At 51.8% G+C, this 23,438-nt stretch overlaps 1 protein-coding gene across 5 annotated transcripts; it reads left to right on the plus strand.

Moving 5' to 3' along the window:
• Window positions 1-453: 453 nt before the first annotated feature.
• SMPDL3B (sphingomyelin phosphodiesterase acid like 3B) lies at window positions 454-23,286 on the plus strand. 5 transcript variants are annotated; one of them, XM_053209864.1, is made up of 9 exons: window positions 459-826; window positions 5,548-5,944; window positions 8,848-9,061; window positions 13,725-13,822; window positions 17,776-17,919; window positions 18,885-19,057; window positions 19,908-20,088; window positions 20,174-20,307; window positions 22,731-23,286. In XM_053209864.1, exons 3-9 carry the CDS (start codon window positions 9,018-9,020, stop codon window positions 23,094-23,096), a joined length of 1,140 nt encoding a protein of 379 aa, XP_053065839.1. In that variant the 5' UTR covers window positions 459-826; window positions 5,548-5,944; window positions 8,848-9,017; the 3' UTR covers window positions 23,097-23,286. The 5 variants fall into 5 exon arrangements, with proteins under 5 accessions (XP_053065836.1, XP_026915723.1, XP_053065839.1 ...); XM_027059921.2 differs by lacking the exon at window positions 5,548-5,944 and having other exon boundaries at window positions 461-826; XM_053209861.1 differs by lacking the exons at window positions 5,548-5,944; window positions 19,908-20,088 and having other exon boundaries at window positions 454-826; window positions 20,089-20,307.
• Window positions 23,287-23,438: the final 152 nt, after the last annotated feature.

Consider the following 23,438-nt stretch of genomic DNA (forward strand, 5'->3'; position numbering starts at 1 on the left):
GATCTCACCGTCTGTGAGTTCGAGCCCCACGTCCGGCTCTGTGCTGACAGCTCGGAGCCTGGAGCCTGCTTCGGATCCTGTGTCTCCCTCTCTCTCTGCCCCTCCCTTTGCTCACACTCTGTGTGTGTCTGTCTCTCTCAAAATTAAACATTAAAAAAATATTTTTAATAAATAAATAAACTACAGTCCACTGGTTTCCCTCTCCCTGTTGAAGGCAGGGGCTGTCCTGGGTCCCTTCTGTCTCCTGGGGACATGGGTTCCTGGAATAAATGAATGGATGACTCAGTCTTGGTTCTCTTGTGCTAGGGCATCTGGAGCTCCAGCTAGCAGTAAGTTTCTTTGATGGCAAAGGCCTGCCGTTTCATCCAGCTTTGTTTGTTCTGCTGAGGGTGGGGCAACGTAAAACCTCTGAAAGTAGGTGATATTTGCTGCTCAGTGGCTGGTGCCGAGTGAGTTTCCCGGAGAATCCAGTTACTGGCTGGACTGACAGGCAGGACAGGTGTGGCTTTCTACCCCTCAGAGTTCAAAGGCCTGGCTGGTGCATCTTCCTGGGCAAGCCCTGCTCACGCCCTTCGAGGCAAAGGCAGAAAAGCCAGAGGAGGCAGGGCCTCGGATGACTAGGCACACAGGGAAACAGGACGGGAACTTCTGCTCAGGCCCATGGCCAACAACATCTAGTTAGGAAGCCTGCAGTTTCAGTCACAGATTCGGGGGAGTCCTGTGGCTCCCGTGAAGTGAGCCCTAAAGACGAGGCGAGTCCCAAAGATGAGGCTGTTCAAGCTGCTGATTTTCTTGGCCCACTGGGGAGTCACCAGGGCTGAACCAGGTAGGTGCTGCAAATGCCTTTGATGCCTTTGTTTTGTACTATGAACTCGATCCTGGCTGCTGGGGACTGCTCACAGAAAGCTGAAAATGTTGCTAAAAATAGCAAGGCAGGAAGCTAGGGCAGGGAGGCCTGGGAGAGAGTCAGTGGGGGTGGGAAGGGGCTGCTCTTTGGGCCTGAAGATTTGAAGTGGAGGCCAGGGCTGGCCAGGGGAGGGACACTGGCTTCACTAAGAGATGCGGGCACATAAGAGCCAGCCATCTGGTAGAGGCAGAAGGTGGCGGGCAGATTCATGAATTCATTCGGCAAACGTTGGTTAAGGGCCATTTGCATATCATGCACTATTCTAGGAACCAGGAATGGGACAGAAAGGAAAAGGAACAAAGCCGAGCCCTAGTGAAGCAGCCCTTCACCTGGGGAGAAACAGACCAAAAGACACACGAACAAGTAAATGCATGGTCTTCTAGGAGATAATAAGTGTTATGGTGAATAATAAAGCAGAATAAAGGGGTGGGAGTGGGGGATGGGGGTACTTACGAGTGGCCAGGAAGTGACATTTGGGTAGAGACCTGAAGCAGTGAGGGAGAGAGCCATATGGACACCCAGGAGAACATTCCAGTAAGGGAGCTCACAAAGCACACAGGCCCTGAGCCTGATGCTCAGGTGATGCATATGAGGACGAGCATGGGGCCAGAGTGGCTGGGGCAGAGTAGGCAAGGTGAGTGGGAGAGATGAAGTTGGGGGCATGATGGGGGGAGGGAGGGTGCTGGGGGCTGGCGTCAGCTCACATATAAGCATGTAGACAATGTGAGGACTCAGGGTAGAATGGGACATCATTAGAGGGTTTGGGGAGAGCTGTGGGGTGACCTGACTTGTGTAGGTTTAAAAGAAAATGTTTTAACGTTTATATTTATTTTTGAGACAGAGAGAGACAGAGCATGAGTGGGGGAGGGGCAGAGAGAGAGAGGGAGACACAGAATCCAAAGCAGCCTCCAGGCTCTGAGCCGTCAGCACAGAGCCTGACATGGGGCTCGAACCCATGAACCATGAGATCATGAGCTGAGCTGAAGTCGGATGCTCAACCGACTGAGCCACCCAGGTGTCCCTGTCTTGTGTAAGTTTAAAAGGCTCCCTGGGCTGCATGTTGAGAGGAGACAGCAGTGGGGTGAAGGCAGGGTCTCAGTGTGCCGGAGACTTGCCTAGTTTTAGCACCGGAAGTTCAGTGACCTGGACGCTCCCTCGGTCCTGGGCTCCCTGGTAAAAGAGAAGCAGCCAAACCCATGGGGGGCTGTTGCCATCGTCCCGTGAGAGGAGGTGGAGGCTCCCCGGGGCGGTAGGAGCAGGGGTGGTTGGAGACGGTGTGATTCTGGACAAAACTTGCTGGCAGATGGTGGGGGTGACAGAAGGACTCTGGGGTGACTCCAAGATTTTTGTCTCAGCAGCTGTGAGGACCGAGTTGTCATTGGCTGAGGTGCAGCAGGAGGGGGTGGCAGGTTGATTAGGGATGTGTCCAGTTGGGGATGCCCGTTAAGGATTTCCATGCGGTGGAAGAGGAGTCAGTGGGCCGGCTGGACTTGGAATTTTCCTTAGGATCCTAGATTGCCCTTTCCGGGAGTCCTCGGATGGGACCTTAGAGGTGACCCTCCACCCTTTCTGTAGCTGCAGAAGCTGAAGCTGAAAGGGGTCAGGGCTCTGCTGGTGGCTTGCTCGGCGGAGCTCAGTTCTCCCGGGCTGGAGCTGCTAGGTGCTCCCCTGGTCAGTGCGTGTCCCCAGACACTACCCAGGAGCAGCTGGGAGCCCTGGCAAAGCACTCTGCTGGTGTGGCCGCATCCCAGAGGCCAGCGAGGAGGAGCGCGGGGCCTGGGGCCGGAGACCAGAGCGAAACGCCTGAGAGGGACTTGGCTCTAAAAGCTCTGACCTCAAGGAGGAAGTGTCGCCGGGATGAGCGCTGACAGTGTGTCATTCCCTGTGAGGGCAACGTGTCCAGGAGACGCTGAGTGGCAGTCCTCCTTCGACCCTGCTGGGGGACTCCGGGCCCTGCCAGTCTGACTGGAGGGAGGGAATGGTTGCAAGGATCTCTCACTCTCTCGCTCTTTCACTTTTCTTTTCTTTTCTTTTTGAACGTGTTTTAATGTTTATTTTTGAGAGAGAGAGAGAGAGGGAGAAGGAGAGGGAAAGAGAGAGAGAGAACGAATGGGGGAGCGGCTGAGAGAGAAGGAGGCACAGAACTGGAAGCAGGCTCCAGGCTCTGAGCTGTCAGCACAGAGCCCAACACCGGGCTCGAACCCATGAATGGTGAGATCATGACCTGAGCTGAAGTCAGACGCTCAAGCGCCTGACTGAGCCACCCAGGCGCCCCTCTTTCGCTTTTAAATATGCTTTCTTGGAAATCCAAATGCCAGTGGGCACCCCACAGCCCAGCGTCCTAGTGGCTAAAATGGATCTCCCCGCCCCACAAAGGCACTAAGATGTTCATTGCAGCGTTGTTTATGGTAATGAAAAATGCTGACAGCAGTAATGGAATAGCTGAAGAGATTGTGGAAAAAACCACCCGGTGGAAGAGTTTTAAGGCGTCACAGCAAAACTGAGAACAATAGGGATATTTATCAAGTACTTGTATGCCAGGCACTGCTGAAATTTTTACATAATACCCTCACAGCAGCCTTGTCAGGTAGGGATTATCAAGGTCACGGAGCCTCAGAGAAGTTAAATGACCAACCCAAGGTTACACGTGTAGTAAGTGTCCGAGTTGGGACATGAACCCAAGCAGTACAACGTCACTCTGTTTATAAAATAATGCTATGTCAAAACAAAGAGACACTAAAGCAAAGAGCCAAGAAGAGCTAACATTTATTTTCTGAGACTTAGGAGGGGCCAGGCTGATGTTAGTGGCTTATCAGCTGTCCTTTCAAAACCCACTTGAAAAATGAGAGAAGAAAAACCTCATTTGGTTTTTATAGACCCTATAAAGCAGGTACTATTACCATTATGCCCATTTTGTGGATGAGGAAAATGAGACTCAGAGGAGGCTCCACACTTGCCCAAGGTCCCACAGCTAGGAAGTGGCAAGACCAAGTCCGTACTCAGCTGCCTTCCACAGTATGCCCTTGGAAGGGTCCTCTTGGGATGGTGGGTTTTATAGGTACTATTCTTTTCTCTTTTCTCCAAACTTTCTGGAATGTATACATCTATACTTTAAAAACAAAATTACATTTTATTTTATTTTTTAAGCGTATTTATTTATTTTGAGAGACAGAGACAGCACAAATGGGGGAGGGGCAGAGGGGGGGTGGGGACAGAGAATCCCAAGCAGACTCCACACTGCCAGAGCGGGGCCGGAAGCGGGTCTTGAACCCACGAAACTGTGAGATCATGACGTGAGCTGATACAAAGAGTCAGACGCTTAAGTGACTGAGCCACCCAGGTGTCCCCAAAATGAAATTTTAAAAGAATTCCACAGTACCGCTAGGTTTTTTCAGAGTCCAAATCTTTCCTCAAGTGCAGAGAACTTTGAGACACCCAATCGGAGAGCAATCATACCTGCTCTGTCTTGAACTGTGGGGTTCCTGCTTGCAACTTCCTTAGCGAAGAGCTTGGGTGGGGTGCCTGCTCCCTGGCTCTGTCTCCTCCCATGTAGCCCCTGTGCAGCACAGCCTTGTCTTTCAGCTTCATTTTTTAAAAAATAAATGGTAGAGACACACTCTTTTATTTTTATTTTAGAGAGTGAGAGAGTGCATGAGCGGGGGAGAGGGGCAGAGGGACAGAGGGGGAGAGAATCCTAAACAGGTTCCATGCTCAGCACAGAGCCCCATGCGGGACTTGATCCCATGACCCTGGGATCATGACCTGAGCTGAAATCAAGAGTCGGATGCTCAACCCACTGAGCCACCCAGGCGCCCCTATCCTTCAGTTTCTAATTGCAGAGAAGCAGTCTCTTTCAGTGTGGGTTAGCATGGTAGGAAAACATTTCCTTCAAGAGTAAGCCTAGGGGGCTGTCATGAAGAGAGAGCAATTTATGTACTTACCACAAGGGGTCCTAAATGTTGGATTTAACAAGGGAACCCTCTGTGTTTTGGAGGGCCTTGGTTTCCAGAGGAGGAATTATAATGGAAATGTTTGGGGTCGATGCTTAGGGTCAAAAACAAAGGACTAAAATAGGGACCACGATCATCTTGTGGTGTGGGTTACACACAATAATAATAGCATTAGAACTGGCAGGGCCTTCGGATAACCTTTGTGCAATATTCTCATCTTATGTTTGAGGAAACAGAGGTTCCAGAAGAGAAGAAAAACTGAGGCCTGAGGGGCAGAGTGGCCCAGGGAATGAGCACAGGCTGGCTTGTCCACCACATGGCCGGGTGCCATCCGAGCATCAAGAGTTGGATGCTTAACCGCCTGAGACACCCAGGCGCCCCTCCATGACGTTTTAATTAGAGCTTAATTTCTCACAGTCTGTGGCTAATTCCATAGAAGCCTGTGGTTTCCACCCTTTTGTGGCAACATACATGTTTTATAAAAGCCATTTGTTGGAGGCTCCGAGTCAACATTGTGCCTCAGCTTTGGAGTCAGAGAGGGCTGGGTTTGAGCCTCAGTTTCCTCATCTGTGAAACGGGCATAAGAATCCCACCTCACAGAATGGCGGCAAGGATGAAATGAGATGAGCATGTAAAGGGCACCTGGCTAACATTCTTTGAGTCTCACTAGTCCCGTCATCTTCCTCGCAGCCTTGTTCACTGATTGAACATCTATTCGGGCATCTTCCACATCCCAGGCACTGCTCGAGGTGCTGAGGACACAGAGATGAACAAGACAGGCTGCATCTCTCACGGAACTGACAGAGTAGACGGGGAAGGTGGGTGATACACAAGTCGATAAGCTCATTTCATTATGTGAGAGTGTTCTGAAGAAAATAAAACTGAGGGAGGCGATAACTAGTGACCAGACGGGTGGTGGGGGATGGAACTTGACAAAAGGTAGTCAAGGAAGGCTTCTTTGAGGTGGTGACCCTTGGGCTGAGGCCTGAATGAGGAGGACAAAGCAGCCATGCGGGCAATGACCTGGGGAAGACTGGGGAAGGCCGCAGAGAAGCCAGAAAGAGGCCCTACGAGGAGAAGGAGTGGGGTGAGTTCTTTTGTGTGAGGTCTGTGTGATTTACTTCCACAGTGAAGACACCAGAGCCCAAGGAGGTGGAGCCCCCTGCTCTCTACGTGATTCCTTCCACCATCCTGGCCTCTCCTGGAGTCAGGCCTCCGGGGCACGTGCATGTACACACACACACACACACACACACACACACACACACACACACCACGAGGAATGCCAGGGAGGCTGGAAGGAGTTTCAGTTCTACACTCTGACTAGACCAGAGCTCATGGGAAGGGAGCTTGTGGGAAGAGAGAAACCAACAGCTGACCCGTGAGCCTGTCAGCAGACTGGAGTTTCTGAAGTGAAGCAACTTTCACTGAGTTCTTTGAGGGATGACATCAAAAGGGCAGATCTATCTGCTCCCTGTTGATGGTTATCGGAAAAGAGCCGGCTTGAGGCAGGGGAATGGTCTCTGCATGGTCTTGGGCGGGGTGGGGGGGGGTGGGGGGGGTGGGGGGGGGGGATCACACTCCAGAGAGAAGGGCAAAGGGCCTCTCACTGCATCCGACCCGGTCAGCCCCGTCTCCGGCTTGGAAGCGGATGTGACCTCCCTTTCAGTCTCTGTGCAGGGGCTCAGGAAAGCCTATCAACTCTGCCCATTTACTAGTTGAAACGGGGCAGTTTCTTTCCTCTGGCTTGGGATTTTGTCTCTGTAGGAGTAATTTCACATGCAGTCATGGCCTGTGTAACAAGTTTAAATTGCCCCCATTAGAAACAAAGACTCTCAGTTTGGGTAAAGAATAAACATGCAGGCATAGACTGCAAAAGACTACAAGAAGACATATCTAAAATAAAAAGGCATCGGTTTTACCCTGTTAGCAATCACATCTTCCTGGGAGAGAATCAAGAGACGCAGGACCTCCACCATTTACCGTGTGATCTCAGGCAGGTTGACCTCTGAGCCTTAGTTTCCTTATCTGCAAAATGGGGGTGGTGATCAATATAGGTGACCCTTGAAGAACACAAGTGTGAACTGTAGGTCCACTTACATACAGATTTTTTGATACAGTATTTCCTCTTCCTTATGATTTTCTTAATAACACTTTTTCTCTAGCTTACTTTATTGTACCAATACAGTATATCATATATATATGTAACGTACAAAATAAGTGTTTATAAACTGTTTATGTTATCAGTAAGGCTTCTGGGGTCAACAGTAGGCTATTAGTAGTTAAGTTTTGAGGGAGTCATAGTTATGCACAGATTTGTGACTGAGGGAGGGTCGGTGCCCCTAACCTGCACTGTCCAAGGGTCAACTGTACCTGCAGGGCTCTGGTGACTATGTAATGACCTTGGGAGGGATCAAGATTTAATCAGTCATTTGCACCTTAGTATAAGTAAGCTTCTGATCCTTTCCTGGGACCAGGTTTAGATAAGAAGAGGTGAGAAGTCATTGAGAGAGAGGATCAGGGGCTGGACTTGACCTTCGGACCTCTCCTAGAGCCACACTGAATGCCCTGTGGCTTGGGTGGTGCCCCGGCCATCCAACCATGAAAGCTGCAGAAGCTGGGGCTCCCAGGCTGACCCAATTTCCTGGGCTGGGGGCAGGGCGGGGGTGGGGGTGGGTACGACTATTGGCATTAAATAACACAGGAAATGGAGGAGGAAGCGACAGCAATGGTGGAGAGTGAGGAAATTCCAGGCTTTAGGGCAGAGGCCAAACCTGTTCCATAAGCCTCCTCGAAACTACTTATCCATTGTGCTGTGCTGGGTACAGATGACAAATCTGCCCCGTGTAGCTCGTTTTCTTTGTTGGGACTCCTTTCTCTCGATCGCACCGAGAGATTTTTTTTTTTTTTTTTGAGGCTTTATTTTTAAGGAATCTGTGTACCCAACATGGGACTCATTTAGAACCTCAAGATCAAGAGTATCTCTACCACCTGAGCCAGCCAGGCTCCCCCCACACCAAGAGGTTTTCTGGCATCTCAGCTGCCCTTAGTTGGCTGAGACCAGGTTTCAGTGGACCACTTCAGGGCCACTCCCAGCTGCATCCAGAGCCACTAAGTACACACACCAGAAACTCGGCCCAATCTGAAGGAACATTCCTTCTTTTCTCGCCCAGCACTGCTGAGCTGCATCTCCACACATGTCCCCCAGGCTTTCGCTAATTAGCAAGATCTTACAAGGCAATTGGTGTGTAGACTTTCTCCCAGCTCAGATTTTCGTCTGTATTTCTCTGGAGCATGAGAAGATCTGCCTCTGGTTCTGGGCTCAGAAAGGTGAAGCAACTCACCCAAGGTCACACAGCTTTTATGTGGCTCTAGAGCCTGAGTGCTTATCCATGACACTCCCCAAAGCTTGCTCTTTTTTTAAAAAATATTTTTATTTATTTTTGAAGGAGAGAGAGAGAGAGAGACCGCGCATGAGTGGGGGAGGGGCAGAGAGAGAGGGAGACACAGGATCCGAAGCAGGCGCCAAGGCTCTGAGCTGGCAGCACAGAGCCCGATGCGGGGCTCGAACTCACAAACCGCGAGATCATGACCTGAGCTGACACGACGCTCAACCGACTGAGCCACCCAGGTGCCCCTCCCCAAACTTTGCTTTAAAACAGGCACTCTGCTTAGAACTAACTCCCAAAGGATTCTTTGAGGGTCACGAAGCCCAATCCTTCACGCTGCTGCTGGGTCCCCTGAGGTGGGGAGATGGGGAAGGTCAAAGGTCACAGGGCAGGGACAGAGCCAATCTTTTTCTCTCCTACTCTCAGTGCCTCCCTGGGCAAAGTCAGACCTGTGGCTCTTTTTCTCTGAATGCTGGCTTCAGAGGAAACTTCATTTCACATTTACAGCTTGCTCTCTCCCAGCCCAGGGTACCCTTGGGCGTCTTCGCCATCCAGGCTCAGGGAGGGACCAGCATTGAAGAGGGTCTCCTTTCCTCTGCAGGGAAGTTCTGGCACATCTCGGACCTGCACCTTGACCCTGACTACAAGGTATCTGAAGACCCCCTCCAGGTGTGCCCATCAGCTGGCTCCCAGCCGGTGCCCAATGCAGGCCCCTGGGGTAACTACCTCTGCGACTCTCCCTGGGTCCTCATCAACTCCTCCATCTATGCCATGAAGGAGATCGAGCCCAAGCCAGACTTCATCCTCTGGACCGGGTGAGAGCAATCACAAGAGCTAGCCTTCACCTGCCGGCCTGGCACCCTCCCCACACTGTCTCCATTTGTCCTCTCACCAGCCCTGATTCAGAGTCTACGAACCTAAAGCTCAAAGTTACGCAACTTGCTCAAAGGACTGTTGGCCTGGCTGATCCCAAAATTTGTGCCCTTGACTCTGTGTCTCCCAGACTTAGCAGAACGTAGAACGCAGCTCACTTTGAGGCTGGGGACAGTCATGGCCCATCTGGGTATGTGGACAGCTATTGGATTTTTTTTTTAATTTTTTATTTGAGAGAGAGGGAGAGAGAGAGAGAGAATCCCTGTACTCATGTGAGTGGGGGAGAGGGACAGACAAGGAGAGAGAGAGAGAATCCCAATCAGGCTCCACACTCCGTGCAGAGTGCTGGGGCTTGATCCCACAACTCTGGGATCATGACCTGAGCCAATATCAAGAGTTGGATGCTCAACGGACTGAGCCACCCAGGAGCCCCAACAGTTCCTGGATTTTAAGTCAGGTGGACAAACACCGGGGCCACTCCCGCCGGTGTTTAGGGACTCCAAGCCCTAGAGATCCAAATGCAGGGAGGGAAGAAGGTAGAGGTGAGGAGGGAGCAAAAGGCAAGCTGAGGACAAAGCGCAAGGTAACACCCCAGAACCCTATTCCTGCCCCCAGGTGGGATATGTGTGACATTCTCAGGCTCCTGGCTGTCCAAAAATGAAGGAAAGAGAAAGGAAAAAACAAGTGGTTAACTGATAGAGATCACAGTCATGCGGGACATGGGTCTCCATCGGTTTGCAACTGTTTTAATGATATATTGTGTTTTTTAATTTTTAAAAAATCTTTAATGTTTATTTATTTTTGAGAGAGACAGAGAGAGACAGAGTGCGAGCAGGGGAGGGGCAGAGAGAGAGAGGGAGACACAGAATCCGAAGCAGGCTCCGAGCTCCAAGCTATCGGCACAGAGCCCAATGCGGCGCTCGAACTCACGAACCGTGAGACTGTGATCTGAGCCGAAGTCGGACACTTAACCGACTGAGTCAGCCAGGAGCCCCTGGCTTTATGTTTTGTAAGAAAAAAGCAATCTTATCAATAATCAGACCCCACTTCCCCGCAGAAACCTATAACTCAATTTCCTGGAGCCCTAACATCACCCTCTCCTCCATAGGATAGAAAATCTTATATAACCAGTCGCTCCTCACAACCCCAGTGCAGCTGTTTTTGCCCACAGGTCCTGTCCTTGTACCCTAATAAAACCACCCTCTTTGCACCGAAGATGTCTCAAGAATACTTTCTTGGCCATGGGCTCCGAACCCTGCTCCTTCCAACCACATCAGAGAGCCTGAGAGTGGTCTGGCATTGGGACCAAGTGTCCTGGCCGCCCTGGCCCTGGAGGGTTCTCACTGGTCAGACTGTTCCGCCCGAAGATAGCACGTGGGGTGATTTCTGCTCAGCCAGACTCCATTTCTGCTTCTTATCCAAGGACGCTGCTGTGAGTCCTCCAACTTCCCTTAGCACTGGCGGTCCTTGTCACTCGAGGTACACCCTTCGCTCACCGGCTCCTTTCTCCCTCCCTTGGTAGGTCAGCCTGACTTGTGTTCAGCCCCCGGGGTAGACACTTGGGGAGCTGAGATGATAAGACCTGGACTGGCCTTCAAGGAGCTCACGGTCTTGGGGCGATGCAGACGAGTCCACTGAACCACCGTATCCCAGCAAGGAGAGAGGGTCACTGGGGGATGCGGGAGCTTCGCAGGGCACCTGATTCCATCTGGCAGGATCGGGGAGGACTTCTCACAGGAAGTGGTATCCAGGGAGCTGGTGAAGAAGGCTGGCAGGAGCTCTGACCTCTTGCTCCCTCTTTCAGCCTCAATGGACACTTCTACGGGGCAGGATCAAACCCATGATGCCCTCAGCTGTCCTTTAGTGTGGCATGGGAGTGACCAGGAATGACCCTCAGATGGACCCTGTGGTTGGTGGTGGGGGGGGGGGCGGCAAAGCTAGACACTTAAGAAATGTGACAGGGTCATGGCGTCTGGGTGGCTCAGTCGGGTAAGCGTCCAACTCTTCGTATCGGTTCAGGTGGTGATCTTGCGGTCGTGAGATCAAGCCCCATGTCAGGCTCCACACTGAGCATGGAGCCTACTTGGGATTCTCTCTCTCCCTTTCTCTCTGCCCCTCCCCTGCTTGCACACTCTCTCTCAACATAAATAAATAAATAAACTTAAAAAACAACAACAAAAAAGAAACGTGGCAGTGTCTCAGGGCAGTCCTGGGCAGCTCAGGAATCAGTCTAAGAAGAGAGTGAGCTTTAAGCCACATTTGAACTCTTGCTCCCAAGAGGCATCTGGCTCCGGGAGCCTCTGCTCTGAATTCTCTGAAGAGGAGCTGTGGGAGGGACGTGCAACATTCTGAAAGACGTGAGCCCTCTGGGAAAGGTGACTACTTTGGGAAATTCTGACCCTTTAACAGAAACAGGATGTTTCCGGGAAACCTCTGGGACCTTTTACAATTCAATTTCTAAAAAGTTTGACTTCCCTGGGCAAGTTGCCATCCCTTAGGGGTAATCTGTAGAAACTGGAAGTGTTTTCTTTCTTTTTTTTTTTTTTTAATGTTTATTTAGTTTTGTTTTCTTTTCTTTTTAATTGTTTTTTTAATGTTTATTTTTGAGAGAGAGAGACAGAGTGTGAGTGGGGGAGTAGCAGAGAGGGAGACACAGAATCCAAAGCAGGCTCCAGGCTCTGAGTGGTCAGCAGAGATCCCGATGCGGGGCTCGAACCCAGGAACCGTGAGATCATGACCTGAGCCGAAGTCAAACGCTCAACCGACTGAGCCACCCAGGCGCCCCTGTTTATTTAGTTTTGAGAGGGAGAAAGGCAGAACATGAGTGGAGGAGGGGCAGAGAGAGAAGGAGACGCAGAAATCCGAAGCAGGCTTCAGGCTCTGAGCTGCCAGCACAGAGCCCTACTCGGGGCTCGAACCCCTGAGCCGTGAGATCATGACCTGAGCCGGAAGTCGGACGCTTAACGGCCTGAGCCACCCAGGCGCCCCAAGAAACTGCAAGTGTTTTCTAAAAGAAAGAGTTAGATCCTCCAAACTAGGGACAAATAAAAAAGGAACTTTGTTCTGATGACTCTGGACCCCTGGCCTGTCCCTGGGGAAGACAGGGCCGAGAGGTTCCCCTTGCAGCCCTGAGGAGGGTGTCAGGAATGCAGCAGGGTGTGATGAATGTAAGCGTGGACCCTGGAGCCAGTCTGACTAAACTCCGACCCTGGGTCCACCACTTTCTCGCTCTATACACTTGGGCAGGATTCTCCACCTCTCTGTGCCTGGATTCTTTATCTGTCAAACAGGACTAACAACAGAACTCACATTGTAGGATTATCGATGGGAAGCCCACGGGGATGTGGGTGCCACACACAGAAAGCCCCTGGCACAAAATAAGCCACGGTGAGCTGTTAGCAACGGTAGCAGTACTATTAATTAAGCTACCTAACTTCTCCGGGGATGGGGGGCGGTGGGGAGGGGGCGGAGGGCACCTGGGCAGCGGCTGCCTCACCGTCAGGTCCAGCAGGGTCCTCAGGCTTTAGATTGTGGGGGCTCCGACCCATCCCCTAACCTGCCTTTCCCCATTCTCCTCCCTGCTCCCTGGCCTTGCTGTGTATTTCTAACTTGGATCCAGGAATTTAGGTCAGCCGAACGAGGGACAGAACGGTCCTGGGGCAGGTCCTGGATCTGCCGTAGAGTAGATTTGAACTCTGAAGCCAGCCCCAAACTCCTGAGAGCCCTTTAGGGAACAGGGCAGGACTCAGAGATGATTTTTCCACCCCGAGCTTCCTGGGGGCCTGCAAGATGAGACTGGAACTCTCAAGCTTCCCTCTTTAAATAATAATTACAACTGAGCAGCTACTATTCTACATTTTATTTTGTATTTATTATTTATTTTTTTTTTAAGAGAAAGGAAAACAAGGGCACCTGGGTGGCTCAGTAGGTTGAGTGTCCGACTCTTTGATTTCAGCTCAGGTCATGATTCCAGGGTCGTGGGATGGAGCCCTGTGTTGGGCTCTGCGCTGAGCATGGAACCTGCTTGGGATTCTCATTCTCTCTGTCTCTCTCTTTCTCTCTGTTCCTTCCTTGCTTATGCACGCACGCACATTCTCTCTCTCTCTAAAAATAAATAAGCTTAAAAAAAAAACCCAAAAAGCAGAAGTTTAAAAAAAAAAGAAGATAAAGGAAAAGACTTTCCAAGTTAGGAGAGCTGCCCAGGAAATATGCCCTTTATAAGGTAGAAAGTGGTCCCACCAGTCTACATTTTATACACACACACACACACACACACACACACACACACACACAATTTTTCCCCCTTTAATAAAGTCTCATGAAAATCTAGGAGTAGGTACCATTATCTTCCTTATTTTACAGACGACATAATGGAGGCTCAGAGAGGTTAAGCAACCAGCCCAGGGACCCACAGCAGGTCAACGGCAGAGCCCAGGTTTGAGCTCCGTCTTGCGTGACCCCCCAGCTCCAGCCTGGCCCTTCCCTCTCAGGGGATGCCTGAGGGCCAGTTCCACAGCCTCTTTTCTCACGGCTGGGCTGTCCCTTCCTTTTCTCGTGCCCCTTCCTGAGCTGCCCACACCAAACCGGCTCGATGGTGTTTTCCAGTGACGACACACCTCATGTGCCCAATGAGAGGCTGGGAGAGGCAGCCGTGCTGGCAATTGTGGACCGCCTGACCAGGCTCATCAGAGAGGTCTTTCCAGGTAAGACTCTGTCATTGGTTCCCCTGAAGCAGTTCCGGAACCCCAGGCAGTGTCCGGCACGGTGGGAGAGCAACAGCAGCAAGATGTGGAGGAGCGACCTTCAACCACGGGCAGCACTGGCTGCTGGCCAAGTCCCCGGCGGGGCACTTCACGGCGATTGATTGTTTCTTCCCTTCCAGCAACGCTGCAAAGAATGTGAGACATCACCTGCCTGTGTTTACACGCAGCATCCCATTAACAGAAATGCCTGACATTTCGCTGCCTTCTGCCCTTGCCTGTTTAACACAGACTCACGGCCCCTTCTCAGGGCATCTATGGTTACATACGGGCACGGTTCCCAGGAAGTCTCACGGGGACTCGCAGAGAGCCCTATGTCCTGCGGTGGCCCCAGGGCTGCCATCCACTGTCCTGAAACCATCCTGGCTACAGGGGCCTCCGGGAGATGCTGGGCTCCAGCTAAGGTGCTGTCCTTGCGCTTCTAGGGCTTTCAGAGCCTAGGAGGGCAGGCAGAGCTGTGAGTGATGATGGCAGTAGTCCCATGGAACATGACAAGGAGAATGGGATCCGCATCCCTCACCTAATGGACCCTGAAAATGTTTTTAAGCAGCCTGTGCCAAACACGAGGTCCTGGGGGCTGAATCGGGCTCTCGGGCTGCCAGCTGGGGACCCGTGAGAGCAGCCCACTAGCCCCCCACTCCCTTCCTTTGGGTTCTGGTACAGCTGCATCCTCTAAAGGCTTTAGTCATGGGTCCCCAGGACCCAGATATGGGCTAATGATGATACAAATAAATATGGCAGCAGCAGTGACTACACGTATCTATGCATCCAGTGCTACGTGTCAGGCACTGTTCTAAGAACATTACATGCTTTAGCTCCTTGCGATAATCCTGGAGGGACGTGCTATTACTGTTTCAACTTTCCCGGTGAGAAATGTGAGCCTCCGAGTCAAGTAAACTGGTCAAGGTCACGTGGCAAGGGTGAGGACACAAATACAGCTCCGAGCGCCACTCTTATCCACCACTGCCACTGCCACTCCAGGAGGGGCCCTGTGCTGTCACCACCCCACATCTGTCCTCCAGGCAACCTTTCTGCCACCTTCTTCCCTCGACGGGAATCATTTTATGCAGCATGGTCTAGTTGTCTGGACGCATAGATGAGGAACCTATGGCTCAGAGCCAGTCAGTTCCCAGGGAGGGACTCAAACTCATCCAACCCTGAGCCCTCTTTCCTTGGCTCCCCACATTTCGGGAATAAAAGCGGAACGATGGCTGAGAAAATGCTTTCTAAGTATGAGTTAACACACAAACATAAGTTAGAAGATCCTCTAGCTTATAACACACTTGCACAGTTACTGAATTTCCTAATATTCCAGACGCTATCAACTGTAAGTCGCATCATATTTTATGTATTGCTAAGGACAAAAACGCTGTTAATTCAAGTACGACAGTGCTTCCTCATGGCCTCAGTAAGTTACACTCCGCCTGTAGAGATGTTAAAATAGAACATACTAGAAGAGTTCAAATCAAATGGGTCCCGTGACCCCTGGGATCGGGACCTGAGTCAAAATCAAGAGTCAGATGCTTAACCGACTGAGCCACCCAGGCGCCCCGAGGCATTATCTGAGAATTACAGCAACACAGGTCAAGCAAGCACTCTCCGTTGTATTGATAAATAAAGCCGGAGCACTGAGAAGTCAAGCAAATTGCTGCAGGGGAGGAAGGGACCGCAACTCCGGATTTCGGATCCACATCGTGTGTCATGCATTCTTCTGGCCACGTGCCACCTGTGTTCCCCATCAGAGTCACTGTGAACCCCGGCCCCTCTCCTCCAGCATGGCTGAGTGGTGAATGCAGGTGTGCTGGGCAAACAGATCTCAGTCCTGATTCAGTCTCTGCCAGTTCCCACGGGGCAATGCCCTGGAGACTCAGTTTCCTCTCTGTGCAAAACGAGGAGAAGAACGGTACCTGCCCAGAAGGTTGTTGTCAGGATTAAGTAATCCACTCACTCATTTAGTGAGTCAACAAATATTTATTGAGCATCTTATTCTTACTGTGAGTGAGATACCATTCTAGGGGGGAGGGAACTTGGCCAGGTTGTGCCCTCATGGAGCTTGTGCTCGTCAGAAGCTTCTAACCGTGCCTGGTACAAAGAAGCAGCGAAGGAAGGAGAGAGTTCCTCCCTTCTCATCTGTTCTTAGAACTCCAGGGATTTGTGGGGCTCGGGGCATTTTTTTTTAAACGGCTTCTTTTTCTTTTTCTTCTTCTTTTCTGAGAGAGCACGAGGGAGTGTGCATGAGGGAGGGGCAGAGAGAGAGGGTGGGGGAAGAGAGAAACTTAAGCAGACTCCGTGCCCAGTGCAGGGCCCGACTTGGGGCTTGATCTTATGACCGTGAGACCACGATCTGAAGCCTAAACCAAGAGTCGGATGCTCAACTGACCGAGCCACCCAAGTGCCCCTGAAATGGATTCTTAAAGGCTGGTGGCATTTGTGTTAAAGAGGCGAGGGTTTTCCAGGCAGGTACAGTGAGGGCTTCTGCCTTTGCAAACAATTCTTGATGGGAATTTTACAACCTCCTCCTTCAGCAGACCTTTTAGCACTTTCGGATCTTGTAGGCTCTACAGCGCAAAAAGTCTCTGTGAAAATATCTCTCCACGTGGGAACTGGAGGCTCCATCCTCCCTCATTGGGTCAAGGTCAGTCCCTGGGGAACGCCAGGCTAAAGGCAAAACCCTGCCCTGAGCTCAGAGGGGTTTTTATTCATTGTCAAACTTTTTTTTGTAATGTTTATTTATTCGAGAGAGAGAGAGAGAGACAGAGACAGAGACAGAGCATGAGCGAGAGAGGGGCACAGAATCTGAAGCAGGCTCCAGGCTCCGAGCGGGGGCTCAAACTCAACAGCCGTGAGATCATGACCTGAGCTGAAGACACTTAACCGACTGAGCCACCCAGCTGCCCCGTGTTTATTGTGAAACTTTTTTTTTTTTTAAGTTTTATTTTTATTTTTGAGACAGAGAGAGACAGAGCATGAACAGGGGAGGGGCAGAGAGAGAGGGAGACACAGAATCGGAAACAGGCTCCAGGCTCTGAGCCGCCAGCCCAGAGCCCGACGCGGGGCTCGAACTCACGGACCGTGAGATCATGACCTGAGCCAAAGTCGGACGCTTAACCGACCGAGCCACCCAGGCGCCCCTATTGTGAAACTTTTATTGAGAAACTACTACTTGCCAGACACAGAAGTAAAATACAAGCAAGAATGAGGCTACTTCTGGGGAGGAAATGAGTCTGATGGGCTCCCTCCCCACAGGAGTCATTCACAAGCCACTTCCTTTCGTTTCCTTTCCTTCCTTTCCTTCCATCCCCCACCCTGTTGTAGGCTTCTATTGCAAGTGGCTCTTCCCTTTTTTGTGACACCCTCACACCTCTAATTACTCAATACCTGTCAACCCCACTGCACTGCAAGACCCCTGGGACGGGGACTGGGTGCCTGGTTCCCAGATCTACATGAGGTGCTCGATAAACACCCCTTGACTCACGAATGAGTGAAACTCCTAAGGCTCCCCGAGTGAACCAAACCCTTTCTCTAAAAGTCAGTGGACCTGGAATCGACAAGAACAAGGGAGCACTAAATTGCCAAGGGGCTGATAATGGATGTGAAGATTATTTAGGTCTTCTAGCCTTCTTCTCAACCTCTGACGCTTCCTTCCGACCAGGGAACTTTATGCTGGGAATGGGGTTCGGAACTGGGATCAGAGAACTCACGGCTCTTCCTTCCCAGGTCTGAGCAACGTTCAGCCAGATTCTACTGAATGTGGTTTTCTGCTTATCTCTGTATTTTCATCATTTGTGCTATGGCGTTTCTCCATTAGCGCGGACGGCTCCTAGCGGACCGAAAATGACTAACTCCACCAAGCGCTTTCACATAAATATGTTTATATTTCTCTTTTTCCCGCCCAGGTACTAAAGTCTACGCTGCTTTGGGGAATCATGACTTTCACCCCAAGAACCAGCTCCCAGCAGGGAGCAACAGCATCTATGATCAGGTAGCAGAACTGTGGAGGCCCTGGCTCAGTAACGAATCCATCGCTCTCTTCAAAGAAGGTACTAGCACCATCTGCAGCTATAAGCACTTACTTGTATGCCAAGGTCTGATTGAATTTTGTCTTCAACACGACCCCGTGAAACAGGTACTGATTTTATCCCCATTTTACGGATAAGGAGCCAGAGGTTTGAAGATGTCGAGTCACTTGGCCAAGATCAGCCAGCTTAGAGATGGCCGACTCCAGTGCCCATACGCTCCACCCCATGGCACTAGTGAGGATCATAAATGAATGTTTATTGAGCACATACTGTGTGCCAGGCACTTACTCTCAGCACATGCCGAGACCCCTCCCAAAAACCCTAGGAAGGCGCAGTGACCTCCGGTTGAGGCCGGGTTTCCCATCCTTGGCACTGTTCACACCTCGGGCCGGATAATTCACCGTGGGGGCCATCCTGTGTGTTGTAGGGCGCATAGCAGCATCCAAGCCCTCTAACCACCGGATACCAGTAACACCCTCCACTGTGATAACCAAACATGTCTCCAGCCCCTGCCAAATGGTTCCTGGGGGACAAAATCAGTGGCTGAGAGCCACCGATCCAGAGACACAGCCAGCACAAGGTGACCCTGGCTTACTCTCTTCCCTGTCCTCAGTTCCAAATGGTGAAAACCCAACCAGAAGCCCGCGGGTTTAGTCCACAGAGATCAGCTTCTGGGACAGAGTGTTGAGTGAATGGGGTTGACAGCGGATCTGGAGGGACAAATGCTTCTTGCTGTTATGCACATTAGAGAGAGGAGGAAACCGAAGCACGGGGAGGTGAAGTAAACACTTTCTCACGCTGCACAGCTACTAACCGCTAGAGCCAGGACTTGAACCTAGGCTGGGTGCCTCCAGAGCCTCTGGTTTTACTCACCGTGCCCCTCCTATGGGAAAGATGGGAAGGGAGGACGCAAGGGCAGGAGAAGGTGGGCATGGAGTGGAGGGCACAGAGGTCCCTTCAGATCCTCTCTGGCTGTGACGTCTTAGGTGCCTTCTATGCCGAGAAGCTGCCTGGACTGAGTGGGGCTGGGCGAGTCGTGGTCCTCAACACCAACCTGTACTATGGCAACAATGAGCAAACAGCGGGCATGGCCGACCCCGCTCAGCAGTTCCAGTGGTTGGAAGACGTGCTGACCAATGCATCCCGAGCTAAGGAAATGGTAACGGCTCCTGCCTCCACCTCCCACCTCTCTGGGGTCACTTCCTGAAGGAGTCTCCTGCCTCCACACAAACTCACCCAACCACTCAAGATGCCCCCATCACAGAGGGGTCCTTCATCAGCCTGGTACCAGGAGGCAGCTTTTTCCATCCACACAACAGCCTGTGAAAAAGAGAAGAGTATTCTAGGGGCCACCTGGGTGGCTCGGTTGGTTAGTGTCTGACTTTTTTGTTTTTTTGGTGTTTGTTTCTTTTTGAGAGAGAGGGAGAAAAAGACAGAGCATGGGCAGGGGAGGGGCAGAGAGAGAGGGAGACACAGAATCTGACGCAGGCTCCAGGCTCTGAGCTGTCAGCACAGAGCCCGACGCGGGGCTGGAACCCACGGACCGTGAGATCATGACCTGAGCAGAAGTTGGGACGCTCAACCGACTGAGTCACCCAGGCGCCCCAAGCGTCTGAGTCTTGATTTTGGCTCGCGTCATGATCTCATGATTTGTGGGATCGAGCCCGTCATCGGGCTCCACGCTGACAGGGTAGAGCCTGCTTGGGATTCTCTCTCTCTCTACTTCTCGCTCTGCCCCTCCCTGGCTTACACTCTGTCTCTCTCTCTCTCTCTCAAAATACATAAATAGAAAAATAGAAAAGTGTACCCCAGGTGGCAGGCTTAGCACAAGCAAAGGCACACAGTGGAAAACACCAGGTGAAATCTTTGCTGGGGACCCAGAGTACCGGAATCTGCTTTGCAAGGGGTACCTTTGATCCTGTCTGCTTGCCTTTTGGGAAGTGGGCGGGCAGGCGTGAGGGGTCGGGGAGGGAATCCTTGAGCCCCTCCTGGGTACCCCTTCTGTGCAGGTGTACATTATTGGCCACGTGCCCCCAGGGTTCTTTGAGAAGACTCGGAACAAAGCTTGGTTCCGGGAGGGCTTCAATGAGGAGTACTTGAAGGTGGTCCAGAAGCACCATCATGTCATCGTGGGGCAGTTCTTCGGTCACCACCACACTGACAGCTTCCGGATGTTTTATGATGATACAGGTACTCGGCGAGGAGGGCAACTGCCAGCCCAGCCCCCTCCTCCTCTTGCCAGCCTCTCTCAGTCCCACTGTCTCTCTCCTGAAAGGTGCCCCCATCAGCGTCATGTTCCTTACACCGGGGGTCACCCCATGGAAAACCACCTTACCTGGAGTGGTCAACGGGGCCAACAATCCAGGCATCCGGGTATTTGAATATGACCGAACCACACTGAGCCTGCAGGTCAGGAGCCCTGCCTGGGTCTGTTGGGGCCAGAGGAGGAGGGTGGGGAGGGACCTGAATGTATCACTGCCTTGCCTAAGTCCTTCCAGGGAATCCACCTTCTTCTAGAGCTCAGGTTCAGAAACCCTGAGCCACCTCCAAATCCTGCAACCAAATCAGGTCAGTTTTTTGTCCCCAAATCTCCCTTCACCCTAGATCACATTCTCCAACTTGGCCTCCCTGCCTTTAGCCCTGCCCTGCTGTAGCTCGTCTGCTATATACTACAGAAGGAACTAATTTTTTTTTAAGTCCTTCTTGTCTCTCTCCTGCTCAAAAACCTTCAATGGCTCCCCAGTGCCCATAAGATAATAAGCTGGATCTCCCTGGCTTGGTATTCAAGGCTTCTGACAGTCGTGACCTCATGCCCATTGCCCACCTCATGCCTATACCAACTAGGTCCCAGCCAAAGCAGGCCCCTAACTCATCAAGCAACCCCTCATCTCCTGGGATGTGCTTGCGATTGTTGAAACAGCAAAGAAATATTATTCCTTAATTTATTCAACAAAATATACCAAGCATCGACCGTGTTCCCTGGTTCCCAGGCCCTGAGTTCAGGAGATACATAAGTGAACAATAATAAAGTCACCACTCTCCTGGAGCTGACGTGCTTACAGGAGACACACAATAAATAAATCAGGAAAGTTAAGTGAGGCATGGAGAGAAGGGCTAAGGAGAAAACAGAGTGAGGAGGCCAGTGTGCCGGTGGTAGGGTATGTATGTATGCTGTGAGATGGGTGAGGCAGGGAAGTGTCACTGATAGGGTGACATTTGAATTCTGAGTAAATTGAGGGAGGGAACCACGTGAGCATGGGGGGGGGGGGGAAGGCGAGGAAAGAGCAAGTTCAGAGGCCCTGGGGTGGGAGTGTGCTCGGTGTGTTAGGGAAGAGCAAGAAGGTCTGTGGCTGCAGAGGAAGGCACAAAGGGAGAGTGGGAAGAATGAGGTCAGATCATGTCAGCCATGCGTGGGACTCTGGATGTGAAGGGTTTGGAGCGGAAGAACTAAATATTCTGACTTGTAATTTTACAAAACCGCCACGTCTGCTATTCAGAGAACAGGCTTAAAGGGCAAGCAAGGGCAGAAATGGCGGTGGGGAGGGGGGGATCAGTTAGGAGGTGACAACAATAATCACTGAGAGGTGACGGTGCCGCGGGCCAGGGTGTGGCAGTGGGGCGGTGAGATGCCCCAGATCCTGGATGTGTGCCGAAGCCAGAGAAGACAGGATTTGCCGGTGGACTGGATAACAGTGTGAGAGACAGGAGTCCCGGCTCTGGCCTCAGTGCCCGGAAGGGTGAAGCTGTCCTTCACTGAAATGGGATCACTGCACGAGGAACAGGTTTCAGAGGGAAGATCAGAAGTCTGGTTGGGGACCTGTTAACTTTGGGAGGTCTAGATGCTATCCAGGCAAAAGTGCCCAGGGAAGAGGCAGCAGGGTATTCAAGGAGCAGGCCCAGGAAGAGGTGGATATAGAGATTTAATCTGGGTGTTGAGAGAGGACATTTATAGCCAGGGGCTGGATGAGATAACGTAGGTCCTTGATTCCAAAGCAAATGTGTATGGAAAAGAGGTCTGAGGGCTTTTTTTTTTTTTTTTTTTTGAGGACTTTCAAGAGTATGGCCTGTTGTCCACATGGGCACTCAGAGGGCCTTAGCAGAGGAATCACAGCCTGGTTCTTCGTCCCCCCTGCCCCCAACATACTCTACATCCTTCTCAGGGAGGGAGTCAGAGAGGCCTGGGTTTTCCACCACTCATGAAATTTTTTTTTACCTCTTTGGCCTCCGTTTATGGGAGTAACAGTACCTCACAGGGTTTGGAGAGGACCAAACGAAATAATGTAATGTGCCCAGGGGGAAGTTACCATCTATTCATAGCAGCTCCTCTTACCCCACTTCTAGTGACTTGAGGCAGGCCCACAAAGTTAAGTGGAAAGCATTGGACAGATAAACCTTTCCAGATTCTAGTTCTGAAGATGCACTGGAGACCTAGGGGTCTTGAGTGTATCCCAAGCCCTCGGCAGCCACAATCCCATAACCTCGTTCAGCCAGGCACCCTATCCTACTTTTTCAAGTTGCTTTTTATCCATTAATTCTATAAACATTTCCTGTGTATCTGGGACAGAAAACGCGTAGGCCGCAGGGTTAACAACCTGGATTCCAAACCTGCTACTGCTACTAAATACCCGTAGGACCCTGCCCAAATTAATTAAACTCTTTAGGACTCAGTTTCCTCATTTGTGAAATCGGGTATTAAGTGCAGGTACCTCGTCAGCAACAGCAGTCATAGTTACAAAGAGTCTGGGGGCAAATGCAAGGTGCAGGATCGGGGGGGGGGGGGGGGTGGAAGCTGACGGCTGCTCATGGCCTACCCTCCTCCCTCCCTCCACCAGGACATGGTGACCTACTTCGTGAACCTGAGCCAGGCGAACGAAAAGGGGATCCCGCTCTGGGAGCTTGAGTACCGGTTGACCGAGGCCTACGGGGTGCCCGACGCAGGCTCCCGCTCCATGCACGCGGCGCTGGGCCGCATCGCCAGCGACCCCGGCACGTTGCAGCGCTACTACGTCTACAACTCGGTCAGCTACGACAGGGAGGCCTGCGACCCGGCCTGCAGCGCCGAGCACGTGTGCGCGATGCGCGAGGTGGCATTCGACGCTTACGCCGCCTGCCTGCGCGCCCCCGGCGCCGCGCCCGCGCCCCGGCTCGCGCTCCTGCTCGCGGCGCTGCTGGGCCTGCGCGCGCTGCTAGCGCCGTGACCTCGGGCGCCCGGCCGCCTGGCTCGCCCGTCCCCGGGAAGCACGCGGCCACACCTGCCCGGCGTCGGCAGTGTGAACTGGGATGGGGCAGCCGGATTGGGAAATGAACCTCCAAAGACTCCCGCGCAACCAGCCCCGCCCCCCTCCAGGACGTTTTTCATCCAAAAAACAATGCTCATCGAGCATCTTACTCTGTGCGTTTCTCTTAATATGTAAATAAGGTTTAATACAACTCCCTTGCACAGTTACCGCACGTCCTCCCCCCGCCCCTTGTATTTGGATAATCAGAGCAAAACCGAGCCTCCTGGAAGCCGAGTCTTGACCCCGTGCCCTCGTTCTCTC

This window comes from Acinonyx jubatus, chromosome C1, assembly GCF_027475565.1.
Source record: "Acinonyx jubatus isolate Ajub_Pintada_27869175 chromosome C1, VMU_Ajub_asm_v1.0, whole genome shotgun sequence".
Lineage (NCBI taxonomy): Eukaryota > Metazoa > Chordata > Mammalia > Carnivora > Felidae > Acinonyx > Acinonyx jubatus.

What these genes read in the sequence shown, in the direction of transcription:
- SMPDL3B (XM_027059921.2), top strand. Translation starts at nt 766, where the DNA reads ATGAGGCTGTTCAAGCTGCTGATTTTCTTGGCCCACTGGGGAGTCACC. An exon ending in CATCAGAGAGGTCTTTCCAG is followed by an intron (nt 13,823 to 17,775) that starts GTAAGACTCTGT and finishes TTTCCCGCCCAG; the next exon opens with GTACTAAAGTCTACGCTGCT. An exon ending in CATCCCGAGCTAAGGAAATG is followed by an intron (nt 19,058 to 19,907) that starts GTAACGGCTCCT and finishes CCTTCTGTGCAG; the next exon opens with GTGTACATTATTGGCCACGT.